The 16,889-nt window shown below is 35.9% G+C and overlaps 1 protein-coding gene across 2 annotated transcripts in view; it reads right to left on the reverse strand.

The window, feature by feature from the left end:
* The window catches only part of dom (domino helicase), an 896,769-nt gene that overhangs the window by 579,362 nt on the left and 300,518 nt on the right, over positions 1–16,889 (reverse strand). For both annotated transcript variants that reach the window (XM_090388005.1, XM_090388004.1), the window contains exons 17-18: positions 4,641–4,892; positions 1,537–1,673 (exon numbers count right to left, since the gene is read on the reverse strand). In XM_090388005.1, coding sequence (XP_090244131.1) covers positions 1,537–1,673; positions 4,641–4,892 — 389 coding nt within the window. The remainder of the gene's footprint in view (positions 1–1,536; positions 1,674–4,640; positions 4,893–16,889) is intronic.

Consider the following 16,889-nt stretch of genomic DNA (forward strand, 5'->3'; position numbering starts at 1 on the left):
TGACTGTTTATGACCTTTGATAACTCATATTTATGTCTTTCTAAGAAAGTGCTTCCTGATTGAGTACAAATTTATACATCAATTGTTCATTAGGATCTCTGTGATCTGCTTTTTGTGTGATTACTAACGGATAACGTTTCGCTTGTGGTGATTTATTTCTTGTGAACTTTCACGACTTGGAAGTCATAAAATTGTGGTCCACCTATTGAACTTGCAGTTTGGCAGCCTTGAGTTGGATCTGTGATGAGTTTACTACTGAATTATCTGAAGATTTATTCGGGTCATGGATGCAACTTATTCTTTGTAAAGTGGTAAATAATGATTTTATTGATTCTTGATCAGGAATCGTGTGGTCTAGCTTGCGTATTGTCTAGCTTGATATTTATTAAAAAAAATGGATAGAGTGTATAATACATATTCATCTAACCATGTTGGAATTACTTGTAAACTTTCATCTTCTGGAAGCCACTTGTGTGTTGCACACCTTTCAAACTTTTAGTTTGAAAGACATGGGTGGACATGTGATGGTAACCACTTTGGTTACTGCTGGATAGATGCACTTGAAACATGATTGTGAATAATTTCTTAAGATTTTGTAAATAACTCTTGCCTTCAAGTTTGAAGATACAAGTTTTCTGGAATTGATGTTCTCCTGTCTTGAAATATGCAAACAGTTTATAACAGCATCCAACTTGTGCTTCATTCAAGTTGGATGCTGTCTGTTGAATATGAAGAGTATATCACTGTTTTATCTGAATATTGTTGGTTATAGATCTTACTTATCTTTTGTAAGGAAGATCGATAAGAATGTGTCCTGCCCAAGTCCATTTCAGTTCTTTAGTTTTGATAAGAATATCCTTTATTTGTGTTTGCTTCCTAATATAATTCAATCCATTCTTCATTGTGTCATTTTCAGCTTCTAGCCATATTCATCTTCCATTCTTTTGGTATTTCTTCCAGGCTGCAGATTTCCACTCTGCTAGAAGGTAGGCATTGTGAAGAACTGAAGTGAACAAAGTTATGATGAAATAGTCACAAATATAAGATGTGAGACAGGGAAGCAGGAATATAATCTAAAATAAATTTAGTAGTAATAGTATTAAAAACAGTAGATTCGAATGCAAAGAAGCAAGCTTAAACAGCAGTGGCAAAAAAAAAAAAAAAAAAAAGTAAATAAAAGTTCAGAACCCCGGTTCATTTTTAAATTTATCACAGGCTGGACACTAATGCCTCCTTTCTAATCACTAACCCAGTACTGTATGTGGGACAATCACTGCGCAATGACTCAATGCACATCCTCATGGATTTCCCTCCCTCTAAAAAAATTTCTTCGATGCATGGCATCCTTTTTCAATGGCTTTGGTGGATAACCTTTAACTTCTAAAATAAATAAATTAATATAGTATTTTACTTACATAAAAATTAAAATGTCATTATTTTTATTTTTTTATTTTCAAATACTCCTTGGACTCAAATGTATAGGTAAAAAATGTGTGCGTGGTGGGGGGGGGGAGAGTTTAAGAGAGCGAGACATACTTTGCCTGAGACATAAAGTCATCATAGAGATATCTTTGTCTCTTTGACAAGCGACACATAATCACATGTTCATATTTTTTGGGCAGTTGTTTCTCCACTTCTGATTTCAATCTCCTCAGCAAAAATGGACGCAAAACCTGGAAAAATTAGAAAAAATATATAATTTTTTTTTGCATGAAATATTGGTTGGAAAATATTCACTAATGAAGTGATACCTAGTCTATATTATAAACAGTGAGATTTCTTCAACTATCAACTATTTTAGCAATAAAACATATATGATATTAATATTTCAACAAACAAACAGGAGCTAATTTCAAGTTCAATTGTGTGTGTGTGTGTGTGTGTGTGTGTGTGTGTGTGTGTGTGTGTGTGTGTGTGTGTGTGTGTGTGTGTGTGTTAAAAGGAGAAGCAAGAAAGTAGGCAAATGCAATGCAGAGAAAATAACAGTAAGAAAAAAATAATAAGAGCAGAGAAAAGAAAGAAAGATAAAAAGTGTGTAAATAGTTAATGGATGGGGGGGGGGAGAGCAAGTAAATTGGATTTAATATAATTCTTATAAATTTAGTCAAGAAAGAATATATATAGCCGTATAATACATATAATCAACAGGGAACAGTGCCATAAACATCACAACCCCAGCATCACCGCCAGAAGTCAACTGCCAGATTTGCCAGCAATAATGATAAGTAGAAGGGAGAGATGATTTATGTAGATGGTATGTAGTTTACAGTTGACACTATATGGAAGGAGAACAAGAACAGATCTTACCCAATTCAAAAACGTGCAAAGAATAACTAAAAACTTTAAACTTTGAAATAGTAGTAGTAATAGTAATGGCGTAATTAGTGCAAGAAATCAAGTTGACAGTATCAGAGAGAGGGAAAAAAAAAAAAACACACCAGTTCATCCATCAGGGCCTTCCAGGATTTTATAAAATTCTCCCTTTAATTTATTTAAAACATCCACTTCCAGAACAACAGAAGGAAGCCTATTCCACAGCTGGCTGAAGGGAAGGAAAACTTCTGCACATCTATCCTGCAACCATCCTTCCTCAACATGAATTTATGAAACCCCTCACGTGTAGTCTCGGCAGGTGAAGGAATACTATTAATGAGCTTACTCAATCCATTCAAGGCTTTAAACACCTCAATCAAATCTCCCTGCAGGTGCCTAGTCTCGAGACGCTGCAATTTGCAGAGCTGAAACCTTTCTAAGGAATAGCACTCTTTCACTCCTTCACCAATCTTGTCCCAGCAAGCTACATCCTTCCTGAAGTGAGCCCTCTTGACCTGTATACAGTAATTCCTGCTGGCAAAGTGTCTGTATATTACTGATAAAATCCTGCATTGGCATATCTGCACTGCTCAGAGAATTTCATGTCTGACTGCTCAATTATTCTCACATCTTTTTCATTCTCCACTACCCTGTTGTTAACCACCTTGTCAACCTTTATATCATTTGCAAACTTAGACATTAAGCCTGATATACCTTCATCAATTACTGATAAACATTGAAAACAACAATGGAGCAGAACTGAACCCAGGGGAACTCCGCTAATAAATTAGTCCATGAGGAGCAGTACCCATTGACAACAGCTCTCTCTCTTCTTCCACTTAACCATTCCTTTATCCATAGCACTAAGCTTCCCTTAATGCCACATTTCTCCAGTTTATACAGTAGTCTTTTATGTACAACAGTTTCAAAAGCCATCCTGAAATCCAAGTACAGTCATCCCTCGGTTTGCCGGGTTTTTTATTATGTGGTCAGGTATTTACTACCAGAATCTTTTTTATGGTTCACACAATGTAAAGTGTTTTAATCGGTAAGCATTGCTTTTGCTGATTTAATATTTCTTATCAACATATTGTGTTTAATTAGTGCCTAAAATGAAGAAAGATACAATAAAAAAAATTTTACATTTAGAGGAATAATTAAAAATCTTCAAGGAGTTAGAAAATGGTGAAAAGGTTGTGACAATGGCCAAGAAATATGAATTAGGGAAAATGCTGAAAAAATGAAGTTCAGTTATCTGTTCCACACCATTGCTGCAAAAAGCACCACAAAAGTGAGAAATCCATTAATATAGAAAACTGACAAATTACTTTCTTTCTGGATAGAAGATCTTAAATCAAAAAAGAATGCCTCTTAGTTCAGATATTATTCATGCCAAAGCTCTGCAAACTTTTAATCACTTACAAGAAGAAGCCAGCCCATCCAATGCAGACAGACATCTTTCAGGACAGTAAGGGTTGGTTTGAAAATTTTATAAAATGCCAGTCTTCACAATCTAAATTTAATGGTCGAAGCAGCCAGTGCAAATAAGGAAGCTGCTTCTTTGTATCTGAAAACTTACTTATCTGAAAGTACTATAGGTTCTAATACCTCTCGTGTTTGGGGTTTACATAAAAAAAAAAAAAAAAAACTAATGTGTCTTTTCTAGTCTAATTTGTAATCAAACATCAGAATTTAAACTAGTTGTTAAACTTAATAATTGAACTCCATGAGACATCCCAATTACTAGTGCCCTCTGTTTTTCTGTATAGTCATTCGTTATACTGTCTGTTCAATTGGATTTTAACAGAAACCCAATATCATAATTTTTTGTTAGAGTTAGTTAAGAACTGAAAAATCACAAGATTGTTCAATCTGGATCGGAAAGGAAATACGTTTTCTGGCTTTCTTTTCATTATGACTGAATTAATCAACTTCTGATGAAGGTTGCTTAAAAATATCTGGTTTCCCTTCAGTCCAATTGGAAGAAAAAGTTCTTCTAACGGGCCAGTTTTCCCACCAAGTGGATTAAAATTCAAAGTCTTTTTTTTTTTTTTTTTTTTCAGAAAGCAAACAATTTTGTTAAAGTGTCCTTGTCCATATTAGAGAGTCCATTATGGAGAGATCACCATTCAATTTCTAATACTTTTGGTTGGAAGCCAAACTTGTCAACAGCAAGAGGTGTGTCTGAAAAGGGAGGTTTCGTTGTATTTCAAAATAAGTTAATAAAAATTAACAACTAAAAGAAATGTAAAGATTATTATGAAAAGATTGAGCAAATAACATAAAAATAATATATTGTATATATAATAGTTATATAAAATCATTACCTTATGTAACCTCTTGATGAGGTGCTCATTATATTCATGACTGCCTTCAATCATTCCAGTGACTGGATTCACAAACCATTCTCTAAATTCTCGATGCGACTGGAAGACATTTGGCATAAGAAAATGCATTAAGGACCATAACTCCATCAAGCTATTTTGTAAAGGTGTTCCAGTCAAGAGAAGGCGATGCAAACTTTGAAAGTTGAGCAACATTTGCCATCGTTGAGATTTAAAGTTCTTAATATGTTGAGCCTACAATATATAATTTAAAAAGTGAATGCTGTAATTTTGAAAATTAATAATACAGTAGAGCATCATTAATGCAAATTCAGTTTATAAAAAGTTCAGCTGAAAAGAGTGCAATGGTTTTCTATATGATATATTTGTGTCTATTACAAAACTAGAACAAACCTGCCAAGATAAAATCCATTATAAATTGCATGTCCCCCACCAAGAAATAAATTATTCTATTTTGTGAAAATAATGTACTATTTAGCCTAGAGTGATATCACATAGTATAAATTACTCATAATCTAGAACAAACAATGCAACTGACCAACTCTCCACACACCTTGACAGTTTACATATACAGCAGAGTCTCGATTTATCGGGATCAGATTAACCGGGACACTTCAAGTCTCCATATGATTAAAAATTTCAGTGAAGGGGGACACACATTTCACCATAACGTAAAAACCCACAGAATTCCAGCTATCTGTATTTTCGCAAATGCAATAAGATCAAGTTTACTACCCGTTTATAATTAGATGCAGGAAGAGAAAAGCCCAAATAACATGGAAAGTGTGATTTGTTTTTATTGTTTTATGGTAGTGACTTCCAGAAATGTGCTTTAGTAAAAAGTGAGCTTGTGGGGGGTGATAATAGTGACTTTTCACCTTAACCCTATGAAGTTCTTTACAGAAAATTTCATTCTGACAGTTATCATGGTGCCGACTAAGAGAATAAGTGACAGCGGTACTAGTAAATCTACCAAGAAAAGGAAAGTGATCGATTTGGATAAGAAAATTAAACTAATAACAATGTATGAAAATGATGAAAGATTAACAAGTAACGTGCTGAATTCAGACTTGTCAATAATAATAGAATAGCAATTTGTTATAAGTCATTCTCGAATTACGTAAAACACGACGAAGTAAGAAGATACGTCTTAGCTTACGTGTATGTGTTGGAATTTTATTACACTAACACTTTTTATTAATTGTGCTATTAATAAATTAAATATTAATTAATAATAGTGAAGTGATAGCTGTTTGCAGTTTTTGCCAATTGTGTTATAATGTTTTTAATTTAATAGAATAAAGAGACACCACATCTGGTAAAAGTAGACCAATGAATCCATGAAAAAGGGGTGACGATCTATCACATTGGAAAATAAGATGGTTATTCAGAGGCTGGCGAAAGCTGCCCTAATGTGTGTAAAAAAAAAAAAAAAAAAAAAAAAAAAAAAAAAAAAAATCGATTGGTGCCCGGAACACCTAACCATGTGATTTCCCATTGACTATGTTATAAAGGATTCTATTTGTCCCTTTATATGTCCCACCAGGAACCTAACCCTGGCATAAATCAAGAGCTACTTGTGTGTGTGTGTGTGTGTGTGTGTGTGTGTGTGTGTGTGTGTGTGTGTGTGTGTGTGTGTGTGTGTGTGTGTGTGTGTGTGTGTGTGTGTGTGTGTGTGTGTGTGTGTGCGCGCGCGCACACTCTACCTTTAAGTCTATGTTCCATTTTTATTAAATTTTCAGTTGTGACAATGTTGCAGTTATGCGGCGGTGTTAATACTATTGTAGAATTAAAAAATTGACATTATACGCACATTGATATATTAGGTCAAAGTCCCACTGATTTTTGTTTTGTGAGTAGTGGTAATTTTTTTTTTTTGTTTTTGGCAGGAGCATTGCCGGTAATTAAGGCCTAACTAACTGGCTAGCTATAGTTGTTCTAGCAGTTGTTGGTTCACCTATAGTTCCATGTTAACAATTAACATGGAATCAAGTTAACAAATATATAAATGTAAAGTTTGGAAAGATTTAAAGTAAGAGGAGAGAGGAAATAAAGGGAATTATTAAAGATTGAGTCAAGAAATATTAGGAATATATATAGCAAGGAAGAATTAGGAAGGTAACATTCCTTCACATGGCTGTCTCTCTGCTACTTTCTCAGGGGAACTGAGCAGACAGATAGGCATACTAAAAATATGTCTCATGCATACCCATTTCTGTAGTCTCAATAAGTTTTGCTTTGTAAGTACTCATGTTTAGTTATGGATGTCGTATGTAGTAAGGCAAATAAAATTTAATTGTTAATTTATTTTTAATTAATTTAGTTTTAAATTTTTGGATTATTATTAGCTGCAAACTGGGATTGAGCCTCAAAGCCTGACGAGTATGCATAAGAGTAAATATAAAAAAATACCGTCGATTCAGGTTATTTGGGACACATCGGGACTAGTGCATTTTGGCCCGATTAAGCGGCTACCCCAATTATCCAAAGTTTCACTTAAAAACCAGTTAAAAATACAATGGAACCCCGCTTTACATTCACTGTCAATCAAGTTATGATGGAGTCACCATAGTAAAGTACTGTTCACTATACGATGTGTAGTAAACAGCGGTCATTGTGATCACATTTGTGAATTGAATTTTGATTCTATTAAACAGCGATTCTGATTAGCAAAAATAGGAGGAATATTATAAATTCTGTTCGGGGGTGTCAAATACGCTGTGTGCAACTACCGGGATGGAGGTTGCACACAGTGATATCAAGAGTTAAAGACCCCATACCGAAAGAAGCCAGCAGTGGGATAGAAATTATGAAATTAAATGGCCGGATTGTGAGTTTTGTTATGTGGGAGAAATAGGGCGGCGACTTAAGGACCGCCTGGGGGAACACATGAATGCAATAAAGACTGCAAATTATGGGAAGTCTGCTGTGGCAGAGCATTTCTGGGAGAAGCAACATCAGATCTCCACAGGGGATGCTGTCATCACAGATCATGCACAGGGATTCTGGAACCGTAAATGGCTCGAAAGCTTACGCATTGGGGCAGCCAGTAATACTATTAATAGAGATAAGGGTGTACATTTACACTCTCTCTTTGAAACGGTTGTCTTGGTACAAAATGAACAGTTTCGGGTAGAGCGCTCCCAAGCCATTTCCGGTTCTGGTGCGCAAATGGGAAATACCAATCATATTCCTGGGGAACCATGTGACGTGGAACCTGAGAAAGTAGCAGAGAGACAGCCATGTGAAGGAATGCTACCTTCCTAATTCTTCCTTGCTATATATATTCCTAATATTTAAGGATGTGGCATACAGCAAAATGTATGCTGTCGAGAAAGCTACAGTTGTTACGGTATATATTTTTTTAAATTTTTAATATTTTTTAAATATCTGTTTTCAGTCATATTTTAATTGTTTTTATTTATATATTTTAAACTAGTTTTAATTATTTTATTATAAATACAGTGGTTTTAGTTACAGTATTAAAATATTTTCAAGTACTGGTTGAAGTGAAGTTTAATTATTTAATAACTGTTTTATTGTTTTATGGTTGTGACCTCCAGAAATCCGACCAAACCACGTGGTATGGTCGGAGACAATTGCAGAGTAATCTCCAGTGCTGTGGTCTCCTGCCCCGATTAAACAGCATGTTGTCCCAATTAAGCAAAGTAAACCCTCGCAATTTTCTCAATTGGGTTCTATTTTTTAAGATTTGTCCCAAATAAATGGCTGCCCCGATTAACCAGTCGCCCAAATAACCGGAATACACTGTATATAGGTATTTACCTGCAATCACTATAGCTAGTGGTTGGCACTAGAAAGCACATGCAATCTGCCCGGGAGCCACTTTATAGGAGGCCGAGGCACCATCTGGTCTGATTTGTTGGTTAGTCTGTCATTAATAATTATATATGTTTAAGGGATGGGTTAATTTGTTTGTTAGTGATTATGTGAGCTGTATTAAATTTGTAATCAATGGTTAGATATTACGGTGAATACTTATATAGATGTTTGAGTTAATACATTTTAAGATTACATTTTTTTTTTTTTTTTTAAATCAAATTGGTAATGTTATCCACTGGTCAAGGACTGGTATGACCTTTCTACAGCATAACAGCCCATATATGCCCAGTGGGATAACTATATACATATTTACGTACCCCCCATCGGTGATTTTTACAGTGTGGATTTTTTGGACTTTATTATAATCTGAAGGAGAGGTGTAGCATGTTTGCTTTTTTTGCCATTTATATCAATTTGCTGTCTAATTTATAATATCTAGTGAAGTTAGTACTATAAAGGGTTGGGATTGGTCAGCACGAGAACTCCTATTATATTAGGGGTTGTTGTATTAGGGTTGTTGTATTATTGTTGTATTAGGGGTTGAATTTGGACATCTGGGTTGCAATGCAGTCAGACAACAAGCCTTGACTGAGCGCAATGAACATGTGGGAGGGTCTAATAGGGGCCCAAACAGTTGATCTGTGATGTAGTTGCTCTTTAGTTGGGGTGATGTAGGGTTAAATTGGCTTGGATGGCTGCTTTAATATGGTATCTGATGAATTTAATAGGCATTTTGTTCTGTATTAAATTAGTTTTCAGTTTTTTGTAATGCGCCCAACATGTTTTCCTGGTTACAGATGTGTATTAGTCTGTTAGTTTTGATTTCTGATTACATTACCATGTATTTGTTTTGTTAAATTGGTCTCCCAGTTTGTGAGTCTAATGGCTTGGAAGTTGAAATAGTCTCTTTTGTCAAAGTGTCCTGTGCAGACTTTATTTTCTTTGATATTTATTTCGCTGTCGAGGTATATGGCCTGTAAGTGGCTTTTAGGGTTGGTGTGTTCAATGGTCAGGTCGTGGGATGTATTTCCAGTGCTAATCTGTTGAATTTATCACAACTGACAACTAAGACATTGTCAGAGTATCTGAAGAAATTATGCTGTCTTTAATTTTGTTTTCATAGCAAGTAAAGGTCGACAATGGAACTCAAGCTGCTTGCTCCCATTGCCACCCCCTACTTTGCATGTAGATGATGTCTCCCATAAGTATGTATTTGTATACCATGAATTTGTTTTTAACAAAAAAAATACATGGTAATGTAATCAGAAATCAAACTAACAGAATAATACACATTAGCATTAGTAGAGGCATTTGATGCAAGAAAGCAAGCTTATGCAGCATCAGCCAAAAAAAAAAAACCCACTTCCACTTCACCCCTCTGTTCGTTCAAAATACCTGTCCAGCTGAGCCTTAAACTTATTTAGGCTATCAACCTCCACCACAAGGGATGGAAGTCTGTTCCACCAACCAACCACCCGCTGGCTAAAGGCAAATTTCCGCACGTCTATCCTACATCTGTCTTTCCTCAATTTGAATTTATGCCCTCTCAGGTGATTTTTCTGAGCTAGAGGAAGAATCCCATCAGCATTGAGCATGCTTAAACCATTCAAGGCTTTATACACCTCTATCAGATCACCTTGCTGGTGCCTAGTCTCCAGACACTGTAATTTGCAAAACTTAAGCCTTTCTTCGTAAGAGCACCCCTTTGTTCCATTCACTAATCTTGTTGCCCTTCTCTGTACTCGTTCCAGCAGCTCTACATCCTTCTTGAAATGAGGCCTCCAGACCTGTATACAGTACTCTAGGTGTGGCCTGACCATTGCCTTATACAATGGAATAATCACCTCCTTATCCCTGCTGGAAAAATTCCTGTATATCATTGACAATACTCCATGAGCTACTCTTGCAGCCCATCTGCACTGCTCAGAGAACTTCATATCTGCCTGCACAACCACCCCCAAGTCCCTTTCATTCTCTACCACTGTCAGTGTAGTACCACAGAGTTGATACGTTGCTCTGGGGTTGCTGTTTCCCATGTGTAGTACTTTACATTTATCAATGTTAAACTTCATTTGCCACCTCTCAGCCCATCTGCTCAACCTTTCCAGATCCTGTTGCAGCAGCATAGTGTCAGTAGTGTCCTTGACAACCTTGCCAACCTTTGTATCGTCTGCAAACTTGGACATTAAGCCCGATATACCATCATCAATATCATTTATAAATACAGAAAACAATAATGGACCCAACACTGAGCCCTGAGGGACTCCACTAATAACATCAGTCCACGATGAGCAGTGTCCGTTGATTACCACTCTCTGTCTTCTCCCCCTCAACCACCCCTTTATCCATAGCAGCAATTTGCCTCCAATGTCACACTGCTCCAATTTGTGTAGCAGTCTTCCATGTGCAACAGTATCAAAAGCCTTTCTAAGATCCAAGTATATAATATCAAAGTTATTCCCTGCATCCAGTTCTTTTGTGACTGCATCATAGTATCCAATCAAGTTGGTCAGGCAAGACTTCCCCTTAACAAAACCATGCTGTGTCTGAGCTATAACTGAAGTCTTGTCTAAATGATCCTGCAGTGCTTCTTTAACCAGTGCCTCCATTAATTTTCCTGGAACAGAAGTTAAGCTCACAGGTCTATAATTACTTGTGTCAGCCTTTGATCCTCCTTTGTGAATTGGGGTCACATTTGCACATTTCCAGTCTATGGGTACCTCCTCTGAGTCCAAGGAAGCTCTCATAATTATGGCTAAGGGTTTGCTTACTTCCTTTGCTGCCTCCTTTAATATAACTGGATAGATCCCATCCATCCCAGATGCCTTTCTTGTGTTTATCTTCAACAATTTCTCCTCCACTTTACTCCCAGTTATTTCAAGATTCTGTAGCTTACTGCTAGAGTTGAATACACCTCTGGCATTCCCCTCGCTGAATAACTCCTCATGTGTGAATGTCGATGCAAAATATTCATTTAGTTTGTTAGTTACCTGAGCAGGATCATCAACACTTGACCCATCAATATCAAGTGGACCAATCTGATTCACCCCCTTCCTTCTAGAGTTTACATAAGTAAAGAACTCTTTGCTGTTTTTCTTTGCATCCCTTGCCAAGGATTTCTCGTAATCTGCCTTCGCCTGCCTAACCTCCTTTGTAACTTGGTTGCATATCAACTTGTATCTATCATAGGCTTCTGTGTCATGTGTTAATTTGTATGTATCCCATGCATTTTTCTTCTCTGCCATATGCCTCATTAGTTCATCCGACATCCATTTTGGCCTAAACCTTGAACAATATTTCTTAGTTGGTATGTAAAGCCTAGTAGCTTCCAAGATAAGTTCTTTGAATGCTTCCCATTTTGAATTTGCTGTTGGTAACATCATCAGTTGGTCCCACTGTATAGAATTTAAATACTGTCTCAGTCCATCGTAGTCGCCTTTACGGAAGCAATAACCCTTCCCTTTACCCCTAATGGTAGTTACCTCTTTGAGTAAATCCCACTTCAGCACACTGTGATCACTGCCACCTAGTGGTTCATTTATCTGCAGATTCTTAATGCATGAAGAATCACTGCTGATAATCAAATCAAGAGTATTACTCCCTCTAGTTGCCTCCCGAACATGCTGATGTAGAAAACAATCATCCAATAAATCCACAAAAGTCCTGCTAGTGTGTGAGTAACCAGCCCCCAAATTGCAGTCAATATCTGGGAAATTAAAATCTCCCATTATAAGACACTCTGATTTACTGGCCCACTCTATTTCCCTGTACAGTTCCTTATTATACTCATCAGAGTCATTAGGCCTATAGCACACTCCTACTCTCAATTTTGATCTCCCAATGTTTATGTCACACCAAACTGACTCCACACTGCACTGTCCGGCGATGTCGACTGGCTTCACTTCCTTGGTTTTTATGTGTTTCTTAACTAATAACATAACCCCTCCTCCCTTCCTATCCTGTCTATCCTTTCTGTAGACGTTGTACTCCCCAAATTGCAGTTCTGCATCCCTTATATCTGTGTGACACCACGTCTCTGATATCCCAACAATATCTGCCTTCGATGTTTTGAGCAATACCTCAAATTCATCAAATTTATTTACTAAACTCCTAGCATTGGTGTACACGCAAGTATACCTGCACCTGTTTCTATTCTTAGCTACCCTAACACAACCCATGTGTTTACTTGTACCGCAATGGCTCCCAGCAGTCTCTGAAATACCATGCATCTTGTTTTTCAGGCTTCTGCTCATTCTAATAGAAGCAGTGCAAGAATCTCTTTCACCTCTGCCAGTGGCTACTGTCAATCTATTGGTCTTTGTCTCCCCCCAAGCTAGCAGTTTTCCGACCCACCTAACACTGCCTCGATAGCATCAGCAAATATTCTTGCACCCTTTCTATTTAAGTGTATCCCATCCCTGTAGAAGCAATCTCTCCTGTTAACAAGTACAGTCCAGGCTGAAAAAAATTCTACCCCTTGAGCCTTGCACAATCTTTCCAGGGCCGAATTGATCGACAAGGCTCTCATCATATACTCCCTCCTATCGTGTCTGGGTAGAATTGCAGACACTTTCAAATTCAACCCTAATTCTCGGCTTTTGTTCAACAGTGACCTGTACTTGTTAAGTAATTCTGCCGGTCTCCTACTCTTAATATTATTAGTGCCAACGTGTACAACTATATCACCTTTTGTGCCCTTAAAAGATGATATTCGCTCTACAACGTCATCAACCTTTGCCCCTGGCAGACATACCCTGGTCCTGTTCCACCTATCTTTTTTACAAAGCATGTTCCCCGTTTCCCTGACAATAAAGTCACCAACAACTACTAGTTCCTTCGGGACCAGCGCATTCTGCCTTAGGGGTTGTCTCTGTGTCACGCGATGCCCAAGTGCAAGCTCTGGCGTTGATGTGGGCAGCTGAGAGCTTGATGGGCCCCTCAATTTAGTTTCTTCGAGGGCATCCACCCTGTCCTTCAAGCTCTCATATAGGCCCACAAGAACGCCGAGTTGTTGCCTGATATCGATACACTCCTTGCATCGCGCACACACAAAGACATCCCCCTTGGCAGTATCATGTCCCGTACCCGATTGCTCTGCAAACATCAAGCAAACAGTGCATTTTATAAGGCTGTGAGTCAGAGGACAACTGCCCCCCTCAGTTCTGCTCTGAGCCACAGCACTTCCATTAGCTTTGCTGCTCTGGTCTGAGTCATGATTCTATTAATTTATTATGTTATGTTATTAATTATATTACGTTTGTAATCTGTAGTAACAAGGAAAACATGCTGGATGCATTACAAAAACTGAAAACTAATTAAGCCATCCAAGCCATTTAACCCCCAATTTTAACCCTCTATCTCTCAAAACCCCTGAGGAAGTAGCATAGAGATGGCCATGTGAAGGTTAAAATCACCAACGGGGGGTATGTAAATATGTATATAGTTATCGCAGTGGGCATATGCGGGCTGTTATGCTGTAGAAAGGTCATACCAGCTCTTGTCCAGTAGATAACATTACCAATTTGATTAAAAAAAAAAAAAAAAAAAAAAAAGTAATCTTACAATGTATTAACTCAAATATCTATATAGGTATTCACCGTAATCTCTAACTATTGATTACAAATTTAATACAGGTTGCATAACCACTAACAAACAAATTAACCCATCCCTTAAACATATATAATTATTAATGACAAGTTAACCAAAAAATCAGACCAGATGGTATCCCAGCCACCTATAAAGCAGCTCGTGGGCAGATTGCACGTGCTCTCTAGTACCAATCACCAGCTATAGTGATCACAGGTAAATACATACCTATATACTTTTTTATATTTACTCTGATGCATACCCATCGGGCTTTGGGTGTCAATCCCAGATTGCAGCTAATAATAATCCAAACATTTAAAACTAAATTAATTAAAAATAAATTAACAATTACATTTTATTTGCCTTATTACATTAGGACATCAATAACTAAACATGAGCACTTAATAAGCAAAACTGTTATTGAGACTACAAAAACGAGTATGCATTAGACATTCTTTTAGTATGGCTATCTCTCAAAACCCTTCAGGAAGTAGCAGAGAGAGAGAGAGAGAGAGAGATGGCCATGTGAAGAAATGTCACCTTCCTAATTCTTCCTAGCTATAAATCTAATATTTCTTGACTCAATCTTTAATAATTCCCTTTATTTCCTATCTACTCTTACTTTAAATTGTTCCAATCTTTTCATTTATATATTTGTTAACTTGATTCCATGTTAATTGTTAACATGGAACTATAGGCGAACCAACAACTGCTAGAACAACTATGGCTAGCCAGTTAGTTAAACCGTAATTACCAGTAATGTTTTCCAACCAAAACAACAAAAAAAAAAAGAAAAAAAAATCACCACCACTCGTAAAACAAAAATCAATCCGGACTATTTGAATAATGAAATAGTTAAAAAAATGTAGTGAAAGAAAAGTTGAAAACTGTAGTAAAAGAAATTAAGAAATGAAGCAATCATCAGAGGCAGCAAAATGCATAATCCTCTACATGATGACAAAATATAACTAATATAAAATTTAAAATCAAAACTATATATATATATATATATATATATAAACATAATTGAAATAAGTGATAAAAATGTAGGAAAAATAGTATCAGATCAGATTAATGCCATCAAAATATTGATTAAACATTACATCTATTAGTCTGTAAAACATATATTACAATATTCATCGAATCATATACCAAAGGAAACAAATGACAAAAGAAATTTAATAAGAATATGGAATATTAGAATTCAGATTAAAAATATCCCTACAGAGCCATAAGGTGAAATATTTAGGAAACAGAAGTTGGACTTGACTGTTATACCCTATAATTAAACACAATAAAATAATATAATAATAATAATAAAATGATGATGAAGCTAATAAAGGGATACCTTGAACAATACGTTCATGAGGGCTTGCACCACTCACTTTCATTATTTTGATTTACTGCTATCTGCCGAAATAGCTGTTATTTTCCCGTTTTGCTGCTAAATTTAAGATAAATTGCATATATAATTTTAGAATATTTGAACCTAGACAAACTGGCAAATGACAAACAGAAACAGACAGACTTTGCCAATTACTGATAGGATGTACTGAGTGGTGCTAGCCACTATCCCTTGTCAACACACCATTCAATGTATCCTTTTATCAGTAATTATCTTTACCACCATTTTATTATTATTATTATATTATTTTATTGTATTTTATTAAAAATTATGTGTTTAATTATAGGGTATAACAATGAAGTCCTGCTTAGGTTACCTAAATACTTGGCCTTATAGGTATATTTTTACTCTGAATAGCTATATTCCATATTCTTATTAAATTTCATTTGTCATTTGATTCCCTTGGTACATGGTTCAATAAATATATACACAGATAACCCTCGTATAACACGGTAGTTTGGTTCCTACAAAATCTCTTGTAATGCAAAACCATGTTATACAGGAATAAGAACCAGTACAAAAGGTGGGGGTTACATTTCAAAAGCTAACAAAAATAGGCCATTTTTTTATATCTGAAAATTAATTTTTATAGTAGTAGTAACTTAATATTTTTACTTTACTTTTATAATAGTAGTAACTTAAATAGCAATAACTGAACAAACGTCTTACCTCACAACTGTGATACTTATATGTGAGATAATGTTCTTTCATTTAATTTTCTTCCTCTTCATCTCTGCTAAGCACAATCTCTTCTGCAGAATCTATATTTTGACTACTTTCTGCTCTCTTTAAAAGTCACGAACTGCACTCTTCGAAGTAACAATTATTTTTAGGGTCTCAATCAAGCACAAGTTCAATAGCACTTCTGTGCTATTGAACTCAAGGATCCCCCAACAAAATACAGTGGACCCCCACTTGAAATGATACGTGAAAATCGGAAGAATATTTTCCAGTTAGCAAAATAAAAATAAATTCACGATTACATACATTGCTTAATTAATGAGTACTGTAATATGTACATACTAATTGATATTTCTGTTCACTGACTTTTTTTTTTTTTTTTTGTAAAATTTAAAACATTAAAAATGATGATAAGCATTTAATAACAAAGAACACGGAATGCACATGTTGCAACAAACAAGATACGGAGTAATGAATTTCTGAAAATATATATATATTTTTTTTTATGATTGAATATTTCATGGAAGGGGAAATACATTTTGCCATAATAATGTGAAAACCCACAGAATTCCAACTATCGATACAATAGCAAATGCAAGATGATCGAGTTCACTACCCTTTTATAATTGATTACCTAACAGAAAAGACCAATAAACCAAAAACTGCAAATTGTTTTTATTGTTTTATGGTAGTGATCTCCAGAAATGTGCTTTAGA

Source organism: Mastigoproctus giganteus, chromosome 13, assembly GCF_048544385.1.
Source record: "Mastigoproctus giganteus isolate SK-2022 chromosome 13, ASM4854438v1, whole genome shotgun sequence".
Classification (NCBI taxonomy): domain Eukaryota; kingdom Metazoa; phylum Arthropoda; class Arachnida; order Uropygi; family Thelyphonidae; genus Mastigoproctus; species Mastigoproctus giganteus.